The following is a 20826-nucleotide window of genomic DNA, read 5'->3' as shown; positions in this document are numbered from 1 at the left end:
AAGTTGACAAGCTTGAATAGCTGACGACTTTGCTTGCATACCTGAGAAACTGACGATCCATCTCAAAGACTGACGGGCTCACCTGACAGTCATTAATGAAAGGAAAAGAAATGATTAAAAGGCGTTGACGGACAGCAAGGCTGACGGGATGAGGCTGACGGGGTCAGCATGACTTGTTCTACACGCATAAGTATATAAGGAAATATGTTGCGCCCCACGCTTAACCCAAATCAAGAAGACTCCTACAAGGAAAGGATTCCGCAAGATACGCAAAATAAAGAGTCTCTCTCCTTCAAGGAAACATCTTCTTAGCCAAGGCATGGATGTCAACCCTACATTACTGTAAAAACCCTGAGACCCTCACAAACAAAGGTACGCATAATTCATCCTAGCTCTAGCACTCTAGGGTTGTGAAGAAGTTCTCTAACTTAACCTTCAGAGGGTCTTTGGTCGGTACTACACCGGTACTCTCCTAGGGTTTTCTCTGTTGTTGTCTTACAGGCATTATTTCGGGCACGTGAGTATTGTGTAGCTTACTGACGATTTTCAGCATCATCACGAAGCATACTACATTTGTTTGAGAGTCTGAGACATTATGACATGAGTTTGTAAATTCAGCAAGGTTCTTCATTTTAGTTCTTCTTTTACTCTATGGATTCTATTCTTTTGGGTATTCTTCATGTTATTCTGTATTTATTTTCTGTTTTGCTAGCTGTAGGAATATTGAAAATAATTGTTAGGGTCATTCTTTTTTAATTTTTAATGACTTTGCTTTGTTAGGGACAAGGAAGCTTGATTCCACCAATTTGTATTTATCTGTGATGCATGTTTCCCTTGCATGTGTGCGTAGGTGGGTGGGAAAATTATTGTGTACTCCCAGAGTACCTTAAATGCATATTCCCTCCTCTTACATGAATAGTGGGTCCCACTAATTAAATTCATAACATGACTCACCATTTATTTGAGATTTAGTGAGACCCACCATTCATGTGAGATGGAGGATTACACATTTATAGTACTCTGGAAATAACTAATAATTTTTTAGGTGGGTGTGTTTAAATTCAATCTCTTTTTAATGTGTGGTGCTTACTGCTTAGTGCTACTATCATAATATTTTAATTATCTATAGTTGGGTATTTATTAGATCATGAATTTTCCATCTTTAGTGGGTTCATCTTGGAGGACGTTGGTCAGCTGAGTTTGCTCTTTCTGTATTAGCTATAATGTACAAAATTGACATATAAAAATTGATAAAAGAATTATAGCACTTGTTCAGTATAGCACATCATTTCCACCTGTTTTTCAGAACGGTTAATTATCATCCATGCAAGAGAGAGGGGTGGAGCTAGAAATTTTAGTTTGGGGGCCAAAACTAAATTATCATATTGATTCACAATATCTATGTATCTATGCATGTATATTTAACCCACTCATCACTACACTAATGAATATTCAAACATCAATTTCAAGATTTGTTTCTCCAAATGTCAAATACAAAAACAAATTTGTTAGGTTTGGCACGTGTATGAGATTTTTCAAAGAAGATTTGTGGTATCATAAATTGGACTATGTAGCTTTATGTTGTAATCTTGTACTAGTTGGGTTTGTCATACCCAATCTGACTTGTATTTCATTTCTTTGACTAGAAACTGATATAAAATTTTAGATAAAAATAATGAATAAAGTCTATCAATTGGTTTAATAAATTAAAGGAAAAAAATCATAAACCATAAGATAAATAAATAAAAATTGAAGTAAAAAAAATAGTTGAAGAAGGATAATAAGAATTTTTTACCTCTTAAGATTTTAAAACCATATCCTCTTAGTTTCAAATAAGAAAGCTCTCTATTAAAAAAGAAAAAAAAATAAAGAGGAGCTGGATGTGGATGAGAATGTAAGAACAAAGTTTCTCTCTAAACTAGTTAGGAGAGAAATCCTTCAAACTTATCATATATCTATTTTTTCGGGTGTGAATTTTGAAAATTTAACCATTAAATTTTATGTTCCTTATGTTCTTAACATGCATATCAAATTTCATTCAAATATGATATTATATACTATTCGATCAATAAACTTATTTTTTATACATACTTTTAAAACACAAAAACTTAAAATTTTAATATTTGTTTGATGACATAATAATTAATTTTTGATCTTTTTAAAATTTTGTAAGTATAAAGAATATAATAAAATATAAAATTTAATAGTTAAATTTTAAAAATTCATATTTAATATAAAAATATATGATATATTTAAAGAAATTTAGTAAAAAACTTTGGTCAGAAGGTAACACGTGAGACTCAAAACATAGGATGAGGGAGAGGATTATAGAGATTGAATAGAATGTACAGTGAGACAGTAAGAGCAACTGATTGGACGTTGAATTGGCTGGCCAGTAAGTAGCATGTGGAAAATGCAAATTGAAAAGGTAAAAGGAAACCAGCAGTAAAAGTTTCTCAATAAAAGTTTGGCCTTTGTTAATGACTGGCTAGTAAGTAGCATGTGGAAAATGCAAATTGAAAAGGTAAAAGGAAACTAGCAGTAAAAGTTTCTCAATAAAAGTTTGGCCTTTGTTAATGAATAAAAGTTTTCAGTTCATTCTTTTTATGTATGGCTTTTTAAAGCAAGCCAGCAATAAAAGAGGTAGGCTATATAGGGAAAGTTGATAGACAGACTAAAAAAAGATGCAAGTAATAAAGAAGTCAATTGCCTTGGTGGGGCCAACTTTTCCAAAAATGCATGGGAATCTTTAATTTTTACTTACTACAGTAAATTTTTACTTTTTTTTTTTTTTTGGTATGGGGGGCATGGCGTCCCTACTGTATATGTGGCTCCGCCCCTAGAAGGGAGATTATGCATAAGTTATACTACATAAGGCAGATTTGACAAATGTGTTTCAATTGCCTTTCTTTGATGGGATTAAGTTTTTCTAAAGTTATTAGGTAACTTCAGCGTAGAGTTCTTAAAATCTTATCCATTGATGGTGAAACAAATGGATTCAATTTTGCCACGTTATCAATAATTTAAATAGATAACAAAATAATACTAATTAATATTTGTTTAAATGTTGAGTATGTGGCTAAATTCAATCTACTAATTTCACGGTGGATGGACAAGATTTTTATAACTTAATGGTATAATTATCCTAGGAACTCTAGAAGATCCTAATCCTCTTCGATGATTCATTTGCCTAGGAAAAAATTTTCCTGCAACTCAAGAAGAATTTAGAATAAGTCTTGTGACACGTAAAATGGCACAACAAATGCCACAACTCGCCCATGTGGCGAATTGTAGTTGGTGGAAAGGTAGTGGTGGGTCCATGTGAGAACACCCTTCTATCAATTACAATTCGCCACATGGACAAGTTGTGACATTTGTTATACCACTTGATGTGGCATAAGACTTATTTAAGAATTTAGGCGTTTCTAAGATACATTTCAAATTTATAGTTACAATGCCATTATGGCCAAATTATGATTACTTACTAAAGCAGATGTACCTTACATTTAAAATTGATCACTCATAGATAGGCTTATAAGAGGAGTGCCTCTTTTATTTAATTGTTTAACTCAAGCTAATTAACACACAATGCCATTGGCAACCATCATCAACAAGGTGATTCTTATAAAGATGATATCACTGCTCACCGCTCACTGCTCACTGCTCAGGGGTGATAAACTACACTGAACTGCTACTTCTGCCTTTTAGAGCTCCAGCACTAGGTCTACAATACACACAAAGAACTAAATGAGGATAGTTACTGAAAAAATAAGTGCCAGAACAGGCATACTACTAGGCTTTGTTAGATTTTTGTTAATGAAATCATTTTTATCTATCATTTATTTATCTATAAAAATAAAATTATTTTTATCATAATGCAGTTCTTTGAGTCAAACCAGTACTACTACATGTAGTCAATGTGCAGCAAGGTCACAAATTGAAGAGAATGGGTTAATTTCCAGTTGTCCTTTTGTATCATTTGAATTCTACAATCATGTAATCTACAGTAGGACCTCAATTTGGAAGATTTACGTTTGTAAAAATAGAAGCACAAGCTTCACATAGAATTGTAGAACGTAGACACTTCTATAAACATAAATCAGGTAGCTTTTTTCAATGATAACCACAAAGTTATAAAACCAGATAGTGTTCCTGTTCCATAATGGATTTTGGAGATGGAGGATAAATCTGTACTTACAGTCTGCATCTGTTTTGATCCAGTGCTCCCTGTTCCCATTTGAATCGCTGCTGCTGAGTGTAAACTGCGGTGGGTTAGATTGGCTCTTGTAGCGTCGTATGCTCTCCTTTGAAAGTGCCATTTTTGGATATGACACTATTTCTTCATCTGGGGGCACCTGATCTCCATTGTGATAGTCCCCATTATGGGTTAATTTCTTCTTGTTTTCAGTCTTTTGGGTCTTGTTAGACTTTTGAGTTGCTATTGAGTTTTCAGGGTGAACTTTTCTGTGGAACATTTGAAGGATCTACAGGCCACACATCATAAATAAAGGAACTCAGCCAAAAGCTCATAACCAGGACACTGACAATTTGACATGCATCTGGTGAATCTCAAAATCAGTCACCATGTTGAGGTGCAAATTTTTTATATATATTTACATTATAACCATTCAAACAGAAAGTGTAAAGAGAAAGGGAAATTATTGGTTAGGTAGTTCTGCTTCACTGTAACTGAAATATGGATCTCTTTTTACTGATCCCAGCATGACAAATTCAGGAAACAGTTTAGTGGAGAACTGAAATTGCTTAGGAAATGTACCTTTTGCAGTTTTGTCTCTGCTGAAGCAGAATCAAGAGGTCCACCACCAGCTGCTGTAGAGCTCTTAGAAGAAGCATGGAGCATTTTTTTCTTCAGTATCTTTTTCATCAGGTTTATGGCAGATTTATCCGCTTCCTTCTCTGTTCGCCTCTCATCCCTTTCGCACTTTGCTCCAGAATTCTCCTCTGCTATTTTACTCCTCTGAAACAGCTCACCAAGAGATGTCCTATGTTCCTTCTTTGCCACTGTTGTTGTTTCTGACAATTCAATTGCTGACCCAAAAAGATATCCTTGGAGTGGGCAGACAGTAGTTCCATTCCCATTGGTCTCTGGGCCTTCTATTGGCTTGCCACTGAGTGTAATGGTGCTACCATGGCTACTTCTTCCAGTGCTCACATGACTACTTCTTCCAGTGCTTACATGACTGTTTCTCCCAGATGAATCATTGCAACCATCATCTTTAACTTCAGCTCCCAGCACCTTTTCCAACTCATCATTGATGAGCTTCAAATCATTCTCTGTCACCTCTGTTTCTTTTTCAGTTATGTTCTCAACAGAGATGGCAAATGTTGGTGTCGACGGGTCAGCAATGACTTGGTCTGTACCAAGGGTACCAATTGCCAGAAAGCCATGGAAGAGCTCAGATATTGCAGCTGATGATTCTTCTTCATAGTCTTCATCGTCTACTCTGGCTGCTTCTAGACCAGTGAAAGAGTTCCGAAGGTGGTGGTCTTTTTGGGCTTGTTTGAAGGGCTTGGTGCCATAGTTTGACTTTGGGTAGCATTGTTGATCATCAAGTGATGGCTGCCCTGAAAGACAAGTACAAGAATACCCTGACACACAAAAAATGTAGTAGGAACTCGTTTGATGGTGTGGCTAGCCGGGAAAAGGGAGTCCACTTTTGTATATTGGCACTAGTGTCACATGGATATTTGTTTTAATCATGATTTTTCATTGGTTTCTATTAAGTGCACACCATTTTGATTGTTAGGTTTCATGATCGTTTTGGGTTCTTTGGGGGCCATATTTAAGATATAAAGGCATGCATGTACAGAGGTCTTTTTCTAGAGTGATTCTGTTATTAGGTATGTGAAGACTTTATCGTGCCCCTGCTTTCTTTCCAAGGTAGTGCACATCACTTCACAGTCTTTATAATCAACTGTAAAAATAGCAATTCTAAAACTGAAATATGAAGTCTTAGCTTATGGCCATTTCTAACTATCTTCTTATGATTTTTGTCAATTAGTCATGGATAGCTTAATTTGATGGTATCATTTAGGTAGTTTAAACTTACTGGAAGATGTTAACAGAAAGGTTTGTGTAGCACAGGTCTTACCAATGACAAAATCTTTTAGTGGTTCACTGCTATTTTGGCGGAACTTACGATGCATCCAGCCTAGTAACTGCAAGAAGACATGCAAAGATCAACTTGTAGAATATTGTGACAGTAATGTTCTCCAAGGATAGCAGAGAATGGACTTTACCTTCATTTTCGTTGGTATTTCAGAAAACTTGAATTTTGATTTCAGTTATGAGAGGATGAGGAAGGAGTTTCTTTTCATAGCTAGCTGTATGCTTGTTAATGGATGAGATGTCAAACACTTCCGAAAGCCTCCAATGTTCTGAGAAAGGGCTGGGTAGAGAGAAACACACAGATGATTACAAATTCATGTTTGCTATGCTTGTAAAGATAGAATCAACTATCATGTGGTCAAATGAAGAGTGGGTCCTGGACCCCACAAGTTGGTGATTCTATATGAGAAATCAACGTATGTTCATTTGTGAGGTTGATTTTAGAGTTTATAATTTTTTCTTTTTCTTTTCACGATTTCTCAACAGTGACCTTTTGTCCAATGCAGTAGCAATGTAGCATAAATCATATCTGTCACATTCTCTTGATATGTATTTCCTGATGCAATTGTGACTAAGTTCCTAACTGGCCATGTTAGGTCTCTTTAAATGTATTTAACCAGGTTATGCACTTTAACATGTTAGTGCACTGCACTTTTTGCATGGAGTGATTATCATTATTTATTGTGTCTTAGGTTGGTTTACCCCATATTAAATTGTAGGGACTGTAGAGAATATTTTCTGGAATCAGAATGGAGTCAAAATAATATGACAAAGAATTAGATCTATTTTCTCAACTGGGACACAGAAGTTTGCTTTCCAGTAGGCCCATCGAAGTATTTCAGACTGAAAGGACCCTATTTGATAGGGCTCAACTAGTCGTGATTATCTTTAGTGAAAGGCCTAAATATTTTGTTTAAATTATTATATTCAATTTTAATGTGTTTCTGTTTGCAACCATCTTAATCCTGCAGAAGCAATTGGATGCTCTTGAACTCCTTGGGATGTCTCATATTCAATCTTATTTCAGCAGACCAGGTACTGATGGGTTCTGGACCTCTGGTATACCATGAATTAAGGTAGGACTTTACTTCTAAAATTTTGCTTCAACATTTTCTGTGTTTTCTGCTACATACAATTGGCATTATGGTAAATGAGGCGCCATTTGTAACTTATCAATCTTTAACCCTACACAAAGAAACTGATTTGATTTCCTTTGGTGATAGGTGGAAAACAAATTTTAGTCTTTTACTTTTTTTGTTCCAGCTTCATTCTGATATCAGACAATAAAAATGATCCTTTATTGTCACATGATACCAAATTTAATGCCTTATAACACCAATACTTCCTGGTACTATTTGCCGTGGATGGTAAAGTTGCCACATTTGATTAAGTAGTTTCATTTGCCATTCATGCTCATAGTCTTTGCTACCGTCATTATCATGAGAATATAATTTTCTCTCTAAATAGCCCATCTGGGACTGTGTTGTTGGCCTTGAAAACTTAGTGTGTCCCATAAGCATCTTTATGAATAAGAGTGACAACAGCAAAAGGAAAAAGGGTTTTAGGCTTCAAGACAAAGGGAACACATCCATCCTTGACAAGAATAAACATAATTTTATGAAATTCTGGTAATTATTTAGAATAGACCACTCAAGTACTACGCTTTCTTTAAACCATCTAGATTTAGAAAAATTTCGGAACATAGATGGATGTAAACCCAGTCCTGTTAAACGCTAACATAGACACAAACACACTCAAGATAACAATGATGTCAACCTGGTCTTGTTGAAGTTCCATTAGCCATATTTTTTTGGGGTGGTGTTTATTTTACATGATTATAAAATCATAGTTTGTGTAAAACACACCATGTGGACTAAGATTTTGCCTTTTATTTTTTCTTTGGATTTTGGATGCCCATGTTTCTTGGACACACTGAAGTCTTGACTAATCTTTTAACTGGTTCTGCCAGAGCTTGATGGGCTGAACGTGAGAAAACCCCAGTTGGAAAGGATGATCTCCAGAGGTATCAAGCAATTATCGCTTGTATATCTGAATCCTTCTTTATTTTGTTGTTTAGAGGAAGTTAATAGAGATAATGTCTCATGATTTTACATGACAGCTCTAAGACTGGTTTGTGACTTACTGTTATTATTATTTTGCTTATTTGTTTCTCAAAAAAAAAAAATTTATTATGCTTATTTCTTATACGAACTACAAAGGGGGGAAGAAGATGCTTATTGAATCTACAATTCAAACAGTTCTTTCTTTTTCTACAACTATACTGTGGCATGAAAATCTAAGAGCTTGAGATAAACAGAAAATGCTTAGAAATGACTGATTTAAAGACGAATAATTGTACTACTGTTAAACTGGCTTGCTCCCATTTGTTTTATTCCCATCAATATGACTGATTGATGATTTACTTTTCTGGTTGATTAGATTTAGCAAAATACCAGAAGGTAGATGTTTGAAAATTGGGCCACATACAATGGAATTCGCATACATGATACATGTTGGCAAGATGAGAATGGATCATGAATGATGTATCTTCCAATAAGAATCCGTCAAATCATGCTTAGGAAAACTGATGGTAGTTCTGATAACATCCTAGGTTAATGTTTAATGAAACATGATAATTCTTGATAGGAATGACACCAAATTAACATAGAGGCTAGCATAAGTTGGATTGGTATGATTTGAAGGCATCATTTGAAGAGACTTAAAGGAAAACGAAACATGGGGTTTGGAGGATGGAAAAGGAAGGGCAGACCTTTGAGAAGGAAAAACAGTTGATTTTTACTTCTGCATCACAATCCATGACTCTTAAGTTACATCACTGGTTAGAGATGGAACAGGTTGGCTTTAGGTGAGTCCAGAACTTCTCAACCTGGATCAACCTGCCATTTTTTTTTCTTTAACTTAATACTTCTAAAAAATACTAATATGATACTTTTTAGAAATTCGTTAAAATTTTAATTATTACCACGGTATTGTACTAGATTATGGAAGATGTTCTCTTTCAAAGGAGTAATAAGGTCTTGGATGCTTTCCATTATGAGTGTTGGAAAATTTTTATGTACGATGCTGGGTAAGAAATACTACAACGGTGTATTCATATCCATAAATTTGTAGTATGAGAGAGATCGGGCATTGATGCGATGACAAATGCTCTTCACCCGTGTGATGTGCCACAGGTTTGATGAGAATCAATCTCTCCAAAATATTGTGGGTGAGTCTCTCTACTAATCACTTTTTCCAAATTTAATAGAAGTGAAAATATTATACCCAGAAGTGGAAATATTGTACATTGGGTACGAACACCACTTTTTTACCGTACAATGTATAGCAGTGCTGCCGACTATTTAAGGTTGTAGTGCTCGTAGTATACAAGAAATGCTGGGACCCGGAAACTGGATTTTTACTTTTGGAGGCCGAGACTAAACTATCACACGTTTCACAATTCAAGAAAAATTCATAGTACCACACACACACTCACCGACACACATAAGTCTTGGATTTTTAATTCTAAAGTGAATCATAACTCGTACATATTGCGCACAAAAGTTATATTTCTACAAAATTATCAAAGCTTTCTAATTCGCTCCAAAGAATTGTCATTGCTGGGGGCCCAATTATTTTCTTGGGGGGCCAATTCTATAGAATAAAATTTTTTTGATGAGTCTTGTAAATGCCTTACTACTAATTAGTTTTAAAAAATTTTATGGGAGCTATGTCCCCCTCCCTATGTTACACATGGTTCCTCCCCTAGCTAAGATCGCAACAAATTATACAACTCACTATGTGGCGAGTTGTGAGTGGCAGAAGTGTAGATTCACATGGATTCATCACTTTTCTTTTTATCACTCACAACTTATTATGTGGCGAATTGTGGCAAAAAATTATGTAATTTGTTGTCCCAACATTTTTCCAAGAACAGTGTTTAGCTCTAGCTCAAGCTTTCAATAAGCAAGGGACAAGATTCATAATTTTTATTTTTTTAATTTTTATACAAGTGATATCAATGATTAGTTCAAGTCAAAATGAGTTGCTCTAATCATAACTTGTCACTTTATCATGTTATGAAAAAATGTGGCGAAAAATAATTGCATGTCTCTTTTATAATGGGTGTTTACAACAAAATAATAATAATTTATATATATAATAATAGGTGAAAATGAGAAAAACTCAAATTAGAATTTTAAATTAGAGTTCTAATTTTGCGCCATGTGTCCTAAATTATTTATTCTTAAGGAGTTTTATTTCTTAATTTTAGAATAAAATGTGGGACTACATCATAAATATTTATCTAAGTGAGTTATTAAATATAAAAACCAAAGAGTTTAGAATAAATGAATCGAAAAAAAGGGGCTTCACAATTATTTAAAAAAAAAATTTGGCAATTTACATTTTATACCTAATAATATCCTTACAAAATTTTTTAAAGAGTTAACAAAATATAAAAATGACTATCAATAATATTTAAATTATATATATAGGAATTATATTTTTCATCTTATTGTATATCTTTAAGTGTATCCATGCATATACATGACATAACAAGCTAGTAAGAATAAAGGCAAATGTTAATGAGCACTGTGCAATGCTCATTAAGGTTGGGCTCATGTATGTCCCACTTAATAAAAAATTGGATAAATAAAAGAAAAATATATAAAACTAGCCCCACGGTTTATTTTGATTTTTTTTTTTCTCTCTTTATGAAATTGTCCCCCCAGTTGCAAAAAAATGACAAAAAGTTACAACATCCATTAACACAGTCCAATAAATAAATAAATTAAATTAAATTAAATTAAATCTTAATATGACCATGATCATAGACCAATAATAAGGGTTCGTTTGGTTAGAGATTTTAGTATAGTTGTTTAAGTGTTATAGAAATACGTGTGAATTAAAAAAATATTGTAAAAATATATGTAAAAGTATTTAAACATTGAAAACTGTTGTTTAAACGCTCTTATTAAACACCCCCTAAGTTCTGCTGTCAAGCAACATGCTACACTGGCAGAAACCACATTATTTGTTCGAAGTCCTTGAATAATCAGTGTGGGGTCCAAGTGAGTGTGTGTGCCACTGCCATCTTCTCTTTTCAGAAGCACATGAAACTAAAATACGAACTTAATATAACAGTTCTCTGCCATTAACATTAGGGAAGCCTACTCTCCAGGAGACATTAAGTTACTTTTCTCCCCACTAAACCTCTTTGTGATATGAACCCGCATTGGAATTTGGACATAGTTGTGGAGATGTTTGAATCAATGCCATTTAACTCTCTTTGCTGAGTGAACTTTAAGGCCAGGTGGGGCTAGCATTTCTACAATTCCCTCCCTTTGTTGGATTCATATCTCATACTGTTGAATGTTACTTACAAATTCTCGACTAATCATTCTAAGTTGCTGTAGTGCAAGTACACACCCCACTTTTTTCTTCAGGGTCCATGAAGCAGTGCGAGGATTGATCATCTGCTGTGCTTGTGGATGGAAGTGGGCAGTGGTTTGACACCGTACAATTTTGTGGCTTTGAAATGGTTAGATGTGTCCATTAGACAAACCATGTCTGAACACAGCAGTGGTTGCCAATTGCCTCCTGCGTTTCCCAAACTTACTTTGCAGCTTCTCTCACTCCCATATTGTTAGGGTAATATTTTTCATGTGTTTAACATATTATTTGACAAGTCACACTTTACTTGTATTTGAGCAGTTCTAAGTGGATTCTAAAATATCATAAAGTATATCTTGTTGCTATATCAAGTGGTATTATTGAAGACATGAAAACTACTCAAATAAACAAGTGAGAAAAGCTAAAAAAGTGAATCTCGACAAAGGCTCAATACTAACCTTCTATCAAGAATTAATGAGGAATCTCGATACCTCTCGATCTATCGAGTTTCTTAAATCTAGAATTTTCATATTCATTTTTTGGTCTCTAAGCTTCTTCAAAACTTTGGTAAGTGTTCTTAATCTCTTCTTTCTCTACAGATGCTCTAACTTCTCGCTTTTGTGAGCGTCCTATGTCTTGGGGACACAAACTTAGTTTTGTTACCCCTGACTTTGCTAAAGATCCACGGATCTTTAACATGGTGATGGGGTTTATTCTTACTCCACATTCTCACTATAACACCATCATTGAGCCTAGTGCTCATTTTCTTTATTCTCTACTGGAGGGTCTATCTAAAGACTTACCCTCTTGCATGATTCTATCCATTCTGGATACGTTTCATGACACTGTGAATCGTGATAAACTTATCTTCCTTCCTTTATCACTCACATTGTCATGCACGCAAGTGTTTTGAATGTTCAATATGTGTAAAACACCCTTGAACGTTTAGATCCCAGATAACAAAATATCAATTCAAGTTTATTATCAAATAATTAATATGCGGAACATGAACATAAGCCAAACACAGAATTAATAAACAATCTAAGCCAATTATAATCACATCCATAGCAGAAAATAAAAGGTAAAGATAAAGGAAAGATAGATGCAAACACAAGGACAATACGTGACGTGTTATTGAAAAGAAAACCGAAGCTCTCGGTGTAAAACCTCTTCGCCACCCTCCAAGCGGTCAATAATCCACTAGAAAATGTAGTTGGGATACATGAACAGCAATAAACCCTCCAAGCCTAATCTACCCAGGTACCTAAGCCCTCCAAACTTCCTGCCCCAACGAGGTTACGCCGAACTGTTTTCTTTTCTAGTTTGCCAGATTCCGCTATAAACCATAGCATCAACCAATAGTCATTGGTCCCTTCCAAACTACTTCCCTTAGCGCCAAAAGTACCTTCTCACAGACGTGGGTATGGTGAGAAAAAGATTTGACCAAGAACGTCTCAAGGATGTATCAATGGAAAGGAAGAAAGTAGAGGAATTTGAAGAGTCTCTTAGGTGAAGATTGTGGATGAGGCAATCTTGTTTTCTCTAGGGTTTCTCTCTCAAAATTCTCTCTAGAAGCTCTCCACATTTTGTGGGAATGAGGGGTATTTATACTAGGGTGAGAATGGAATGTGAAACGTCAGTTTTTCCCAAACAGGGCAAGTTGGCAGCTTGGCCTCGCAACTTGGTTGAGTCGTGAGTTCAAGCCGCGAGCTAACGGCTCGGCTAGCCTGAGACTTTTGTCTTGTAGTGCAACAGCTAACACGACTATTTAACTTCTGGCATGCTTGGCACGTGAGCAACTTCTAGCGACTTGCAAACCGCGAGCCACTCGCGAGATCCAGTCGTGAGTCCCTATTTCTTTGCACAATCTTGAGCATTTCTTCACACTCTCTCACTCACTACCCTTACAAGATTTCCACCTAAATACAGGGTTACTAAATGCTAAAATACAAGAAAATTTGGTACAGAGTAATGTCAACAAGATGGTTGATTAAATTCAACCTTACAATCTCCTCATTTGTCTATTCCGTGACAAAACCCTAAAACAAACTCTAAACTTAACACGTGAGTTGAGAACAGTTGGAAAACTCACTCACATCTAACTCTAGAATTTGTAAAGCTCTTGAACCATAAGCCAAAACATCTCCTGAAACACAATAACACAATAAGATCATTGTATGTAGAAAACTTGTAATGCATATGGAACAAGCACAATGCTATCAAGCAAAATGGAAAAAAGTAATAAACCATGGCTTGACCAAACAAGCAATCACTGTAAGAAAGTGATCACAATGTTCATTCTCACTTGAAATGAACATCAAGACATTCAAACTGATAAGCACAAAGCAAATCACTTGATTGACCAACACTCAACCAATGCACAATACATGAAGTATATGCATTTAGAAATAAAATCCTACAAGAGCACAAGAGTGAGAGTACTTAAGGAAAATGCATAACATTTAGCTTGAAGTACAAAGCAACAAAGCATACAGGCTGCATAAGCATGGTACAAACCATAAAAGCCTACAAGCATGCATCTAGGAATAAAATCCTACAAGGGCACAAGAGTGAGAGTACTTAAGGAAAATGCATAACATTTAGCTTGAAGTACAAAGCAACAAAGCATACAGGCTGCATAAGCATGGTATAAACCATAAAAGCCTACAAGCATGCATAGAAACAAACCCTAAAAGCTTACAAAAACAACATGGGTACAAAGCATAAACTAAGAACCTTAAAAACCTACAAAGGTAACAGGTACAAACTATATAGTACTTCCCTTATCATATCACTCCCCCTATCATGAATCATAGGAGCTGTAATGAACTTAGAACATATATACTTGAACCTGAAACACTTGCACAAAACATATTAGACTCTCAGGGTAAAGCAAGTAATAAACGGACAAGTATAATGTAACAAGTAAATTGCGATCAAGTAAACATGATGTGAAACGTGTGAGCAACTTGATCATACACCAAACGCCGAAACAAAGATTTCTTATTAGCTCAATGTCTTGTCCCCCTTGGTATATGCATCTCCCCTATGGAATATCTCTCCCCCTACAAATGTGCACGAGAAATAGAATTTCTCCCCCTAAGAATGTGCACAAGGGTCATATAAAAATGACAAACACTCTCTGGTATATTCTCTAGAGTATATTCTCCCCTTTTTTGTCAGGAATAGACAAAGGGTTAAGAAGAAACAAAGGCAAAAGATGAAGGTATGAATCATGATAATGATGCATGAGGGGTGCAATAATGCATGAGTGGTGCAATGATGCATGAGGGGTGCAATGATGAATGAGAAAATGAAGCTCAAACCTAAGACGAAACAAAATGCTACAAAGCATAAGGTAAACATAACATGCTAGAATGAAGAAACAAGGTATAGACCAATGCATATCAAGGATAGCAAAGGTGTGTACAAGAGGTGGCTATGTGCAATGCATGACCAATGTATGAAAATGCACATGTAGGACAATGTGTGTTAAATACACAACCAATGAACCAAACATGTTCCTAATGAGGAAACATGAGAAACCCAAAGTTTGGTATTCATCGGAGTCCAAACAAGTGAGAAAATCCCTAAGAGGAATTTTATCAAACACTTAGCATGCATACTATAAACAACAATGTAAAACAATTCATAAACATCATGAAATCCACCCTTAATACATGATCTTTTTGCCACAAGAAGCCAACATCCAGAGCAAATCAATAAAAGGAACCGATCCCAAACAAAAATTTGACCAAAAAATAAATTTTCCTGACCCCTATGATGAAAATCCCAACCAAGAGCACAAAGCTCGCCAAAACTTAATCCAAGGATCCAAATCAAAGAAAAAAGTTTAAAAATACCTTAGAGATGTTAATGGAATGAAAAACCATTCAAATTGATTGAGTTTTGATGTAAAAATAGTGAAAGAGAGGTTTAAGAGAGGATGGAGGGAGATTTAAAATAGGTTTTCCCCAAAGAAAAAAAAAAAAAAAAAACTCTTTAAAAAGCTAATTCTGGGCATTTGGTGACTGGGCGAGTCGCGAACAAGTCACCAGTGAACCGCGAAACCATTTTGTGTGAACTCGCGACTGGACTCGCGACTGGGCAAGTCACCAAAACGAGTCGCCAAAACTCGTGACTTGGTTTGGCAGGTTGCAAGTCGCCAAAATGAGTTGTCAAAAATTCTGACACTTTTTTTTCCAACCCAGAACATGTTTAAACATTGAAAAACAATGTAAGCACTAAGCATGAACACAAAGAATGATAAAAAACACTTCCAAATACATAAAAAAATGACCAAATTTTTTTTTGGATTGATCCATATATAGTTAAGCACACACACATCACATTTAAACAAATACAATCAAACAAATGAATAAGGCATTCATTGAGCATTAAGCATGTGTGCTGTGTGTGTGTATCAAGTGTGGAATAGTCCTTAGTCTAGAATGAAGTTTCAATGATTAATTTAATTAAGTCATACACAATTAGTGCTAAGATAAGTGGTCTATCTCAATTATAGAAATGAACACATATGACCTCTTACAAGAAAATAATTACATATCTTTGAAACTTTTCATTTGGCTTCTTTACAAATCATAACATTTGATCATTTTGAATCAATACATCTCATTTTAAGATCGATGCCTGAAATTTTTGATATTTCAATTTGATGAACAAGCAATTTAGCTTTTTGGGCATCATACATATTCATAAAAGTCGCTTTTCCTTTTTCCTAGTCAAATACTAATATGTGCGACGGCTTTTGCATCTCATTATCTCTTTTCATTTTGAGATTTACATTTGTTGAGTTCTTTAAATAAAAGAGTGGGAAGATATATAGGTACAAATCTACGCATGAATCAAAACCAACAAAACTATTGACAAATCATTCATAACAAGCTTGAATATCGATTTACAGCAATTACACATAAATGTCAAGATTTTTCCCACGAGGATATAAGTGCATAAAGAACAAGCTAAGCTCGTAAATGCACAAAGCCATAAGTACAAAGGTACAAGGCAAAACTCACATGTGATATGTGCTCAAACATATACAATAAAACTTTTTGAATTTTTCACTTTTTATGTGGTTTTGGATTTTTTACTCACACAAAACTGAAACATAAAAGTAAGATCAAAAACAGAATAATGCATACAAAAAATGCAAGATGCACAAATGCATGAAGATATGGCATCTAATATATGAAGGGTCCTACAAAGATCAAAATAATTAGATCAAGGACCAAAAGAGTAAAAGCTCAACCATAGGAACCCTTCCTCATCCAAATGGAACAATTGTTTAGAATGAGTGTCTCAAGAGAAGTGAGACGAGGATTGGAAGAATGAGAACCGGAGATGCACATAGTCAAGGAGTTAAGAGTATTAAACATTTTCTTTAACCATATACTATTTTCACTCAGAACTGGTTTACTCTTTTTAGCACAACTTCCAAGAAGTCCAAGTTTCTCTTTTCTTTTAATTCTTTTAAGAGCATAAAATTTAGAGCAATGAGGTCTTAGATGACCAAAAGCACCACAATGGTGACAAACAATGTGTTTAGGTCCACTAGACTTTTTAGGAAGGGATCTAGCAACATGTTTTTGTTCTCTCTTCAACTTAGAACATTGAGGTCTTATGTGACCGATCACACCGCAATGGTGGCAAGTTGGAACAAACTTAGATCCATCCAAAGCCTTAGGTTGAGACCTAAACGAAGGCTTTGACTTAACAGTTTTTCTCTCCATCTTTTGATTTCTTTTATGTGGAGGAATGTACACCGATTTGTCATTTGAGGTAGAACACACAATAGGAACAAAATCGGGTACCACAACATAATTGCAACAAATGTTTTCATCCTTTTTAACAATAGGTTCAGCAATCAAACACTTGGCATGCATCTTGAGAGATTCATTTTCACATTTTAGCTCATTAACAAGTTTGTTAAACAAAACAAGTTTAGCATCCAAGTCCATATTCAAACATTCAAACTCTTTCAGCTTTTGAAGAGAAATTTCAGTAAGTTTCTTATATTTTTCAACCAATTTGTTGGATTCATTGAGCTTAGCAATCAAATCATCATTTTCACAAAACAACTTGCTCAAATCCTTATTAAACTTCTTAGCATTTTTCTTTAAAAGTTTGTCATTTGGAATATCAACAACATCCAAAGATTCATGTAACATAGCATCACAATCATGAGGATTATCACTCATAGAGGCATTTTCACAAACACGTGGCATGTTACATTCATCATTAACCAAATCATACAAAGAGGCATACAAAGCACAATCCATGGCAAATCAACCAAGGGGTCAAGGATCACACTTAGGTATTTAAACCACAACAAGTATACCCGCTCTGATACCAATTGAATGTTCAATATGTGTGTAAAACACCCTTGAACGTTTAAACTCCAAATAACAAAATATCAATTCAAACTTATTATCAAACAATTAATGTGTGGAATATGAACATAAGCAAACACAGAATTGATAAACAATCTAAGCCAATTATAATCACATCCACAGTAGAAAATAAAAGGCAAAGATAAAGGGAAGAGAGATGCAAACACAAGAACAACACGCGATGTGTTATCGAAGAGGAAACCGAAGCCCTCGGCATAAAACCTCTCTGCCGCTATCCAAGCGGTCAATAATCCACTAGAAAATGTAGTTGGGATACATGAACAGTACTAGACCCTCCAAGCCTAATCTACTCAGGTACCTAAGCCCTCAAAGCTTCTTGCTCCAACGAGGTTACGCAGAACCTTTTTCTTTTCTAACTTGCCGGATTCTGCTATAAACCATAACATCAACCACTAGTCATTAGTCCCTTCCAAACTGCTTCCCTTAGCATCAAAAGAACCTTCTCATAGACGTGGGTATAGTGAGAAAATGATTTGGTCAAAAACCTCTCAATGATGTATCAATGGAGAGGAAGAGAGTAGGGGAATTTGAAGAGTCTCTTAGGTGAAGATTTTGGATGAGGCAATCTTATTTTTCTCTAGGGTTTCTCTCTCAAAATTCTCTCTGGAAACTTTCTACATTTCATGGGAATGAGAGGTATTTATACTAAGGTGAGAATGGAATTTGAAACGTCAGTTTTTCCCAAACAAGGCAAGTTGGTGGCTTGGCCTCGCGACTTGGTTTAGTAACGAGTTCAAACCATAAGCTAACGGCTTGGCCAACCTAAGACTTTTGTCCTGTAGTGCAACAGCTGGCACGACTCTTCAGCTTCTGGCATGCTTGGCACATGAGCAACTTCTGGCGACTTGCAAGCCGCGAGCCACCCGCGAGATCTAGTCGTGAGTCCCTGTTTCTTTGCACAATCTTGAGTAGGGCTGTCCACGGGTCGAGTCGGATCAGGTTTGGGGCTGACCCGTACTCGACCCGTTGGAGTCGGGTGACTAAAAATTAGACCCGTACTCGACCGAACATACGGGTCACACCCGACGTTTCGGGTCGTCGGTTGGGCGAGTTGGAACCGTCGATTTGGCGGGTCTGAACTACAGATTAGGTAACAAAATAAATAAAACAAATTGTCAACAAAATATATCAAACAAATGATTTATTTTAAGTTTGGGTTTTAATTTTTTAAGTTAATGTTTTGAGTTTGCTAAGTGATAACTCAAATCTATGACTAAACAAATCAAATCAATAACTATAAATTTTTTTTATAGATAAAATATAGGAATATTATTAAAAGAGAAAAAGAGTTTACGAAGAAAAAGTTTACAAGGAGAGGACCATTTTCAAAAACAACACAACCCACCTAAAAATATCCCCATGCCAGCAAAATGAAAATAGAAACTGCCAAAGTCATACTAGCAATCAACTAAAGGAAGTCCACCACTAGTCTCTTCTTAGGAGCTTTGTTGTGTTGCCATAAGGCGTTGGTACTCCGTCAGTAAGCCAATAGAGGTAGAGATGAGGTGGAAAGGGAGTGAGTTAGATACATGGTGATGACAGTCGCAGCTGGAGAAAGAGACTCTCAAAACTAGAGAGAGCTTGAAAAGTGAGAAGTGAAGTGGAACTAAAGAGAGGAGGAGAGAGATCCGGATTTTTTTTTTTTTTTTACTTTGAGTTTGATGTTTTTATTTTGTGTGCAAGCCAGCTGTATACAACCTGCCTAAAAACTAATGAGATGAAAAAAATAATAATTTTTGATGATAGGTGGTAGATTTTCTACCAATGAGAGAAAGACGTGTGTTGGGAAAATTTTTAAACTATATCACTTTGCCTAAAAATCGGTGATGGCTGAAAAAAATATAACTTTTGGAAGATAAGGTGGCAGATTCTCTACCAATGAGAGGAAGACATATAGGGGGAGAGAAATTTTAAAAACATTTCAAATGCACTTCGGGTGGTCGGTTTATACAGGTCTTTGATTTTTCAACCTACCACCCGAACCAAAATTTCAGTTTTCAAAGAAAGTAGATCCATGTCCGACCGACCAGGCCATTTGGATTCACCCGCTGGGCTTCAGTTCTGTCGGATTTAGTCGATTTGATCGGGTCTCTTGCCCGTTGGACAGCCCTAATCTTGAGCATTGCTTCACACTCTCTCATTCACTACCTTTACAAGATTTCCACCTAAATACAAGGTTACTAAATGCTAAAATACAAGCAAATTTGACATGAAATAAAGCCAACACGATGGTTGATTAAATTCAACCTTACATGTTTCCATTCCTTCCTTTTTCCACTTCTCTTTTATGGGTGCTATGGGTCCATTTGGATTGAACTTATTGTTGCTGAAACTGAAAACTGAAAACTGAAAACACTGTAGCAAAATAATTTTTAAATTGTGAATAGTACAGGTAGGACCTATTTTTAATATTTTTTAGTGCATGAACAGTGTATGCACAGTGCATAAACAGTGCATACATTGTTCATGTACTGTACCTTTTGTCTCTAAACGTCAACACAAGCGGCTGGGAAAAAAAAAAAAAAGAGAACCAAAACGCCAACGCCAGATGCAGACGTGCAATCCAAACTGCACCTATAAGTAAGGAATCTTTGGTTAGTAGTTCTTTGCAGTTGATCGCTAAGACCAAGCATCCACGAGATGATTCTACTCTTGCTCAATGGGAGGAAACAGAGTTTCATGCTGCAGAGGATGCTGCCTTCGCTCGCCGTCCCTCTATCACATCTGCTCATCTTCTTCTTCTTCTAGAGTAGAGGCTACCTTAGATGCCATTCTCAATTAGCTCTAGCTTGTATGTGATGATCTTGGTGACAATCAAGACACTCAAGCTTCTCATGGTTATCGTCTTGACCGTCTTACTGATGAGATGTT

At 35.7% G+C, this 20826-nt stretch overlaps 1 protein-coding gene across 1 annotated transcript; it reads right to left on the bottom strand.

Moving 5' to 3' along the window:
• Window positions 1-3282: 3282 nt before the first annotated feature.
• Window positions 3283-6412, bottom strand: LOC111983198 (protein LAZY 1). Its single transcript, XM_024014858.2, has 5 exons — window positions 6262-6412; window positions 6114-6180; window positions 4778-5586; window positions 4199-4484; window positions 3283-3724 (listed from the first exon to the last, which is right to left on the bottom strand). Exons 1-5 carry the CDS (start codon window positions 6265-6267, stop codon window positions 3705-3707), a joined length of 1188 nt encoding a protein of 395 aa, XP_023870626.1. The 5' UTR covers window positions 6268-6412; the 3' UTR covers window positions 3283-3704.
• Window positions 6413-20826: the final 14414 nt, after the last annotated feature.

Source organism: Quercus suber, unplaced genomic scaffold (assembly GCF_002906115.3).
Source record: "Quercus suber isolate HL8 unplaced genomic scaffold, Cork oak 2.0 scaffold_13, whole genome shotgun sequence".
NCBI classification, from domain to species: Eukaryota; Viridiplantae; Streptophyta; class Magnoliopsida; order Fagales; family Fagaceae; genus Quercus; species Quercus suber.
This window is presented reverse-complemented; position numbering and strand designations above follow the sequence as displayed.

Excerpts from the sequence above, each read along its gene's own strand:
- LOC111983198 (XM_024014858.2), bottom strand. Across the intron at positions 5,587-6,113 it reads ACTAAAAGATTTTGTCATTG|GGCAGCCATCACTTGATGAT; the intron begins GTAAGACCTGTG and ends CTTGTCTTTCAG. Across the intron at positions 3,725-4,198 it reads GATCAAAACAGATGCAGACT|ACCTAGTGCTGGAGCTCTAA; the intron begins GTAAGTACAGAT and ends TGTGTATTGTAG.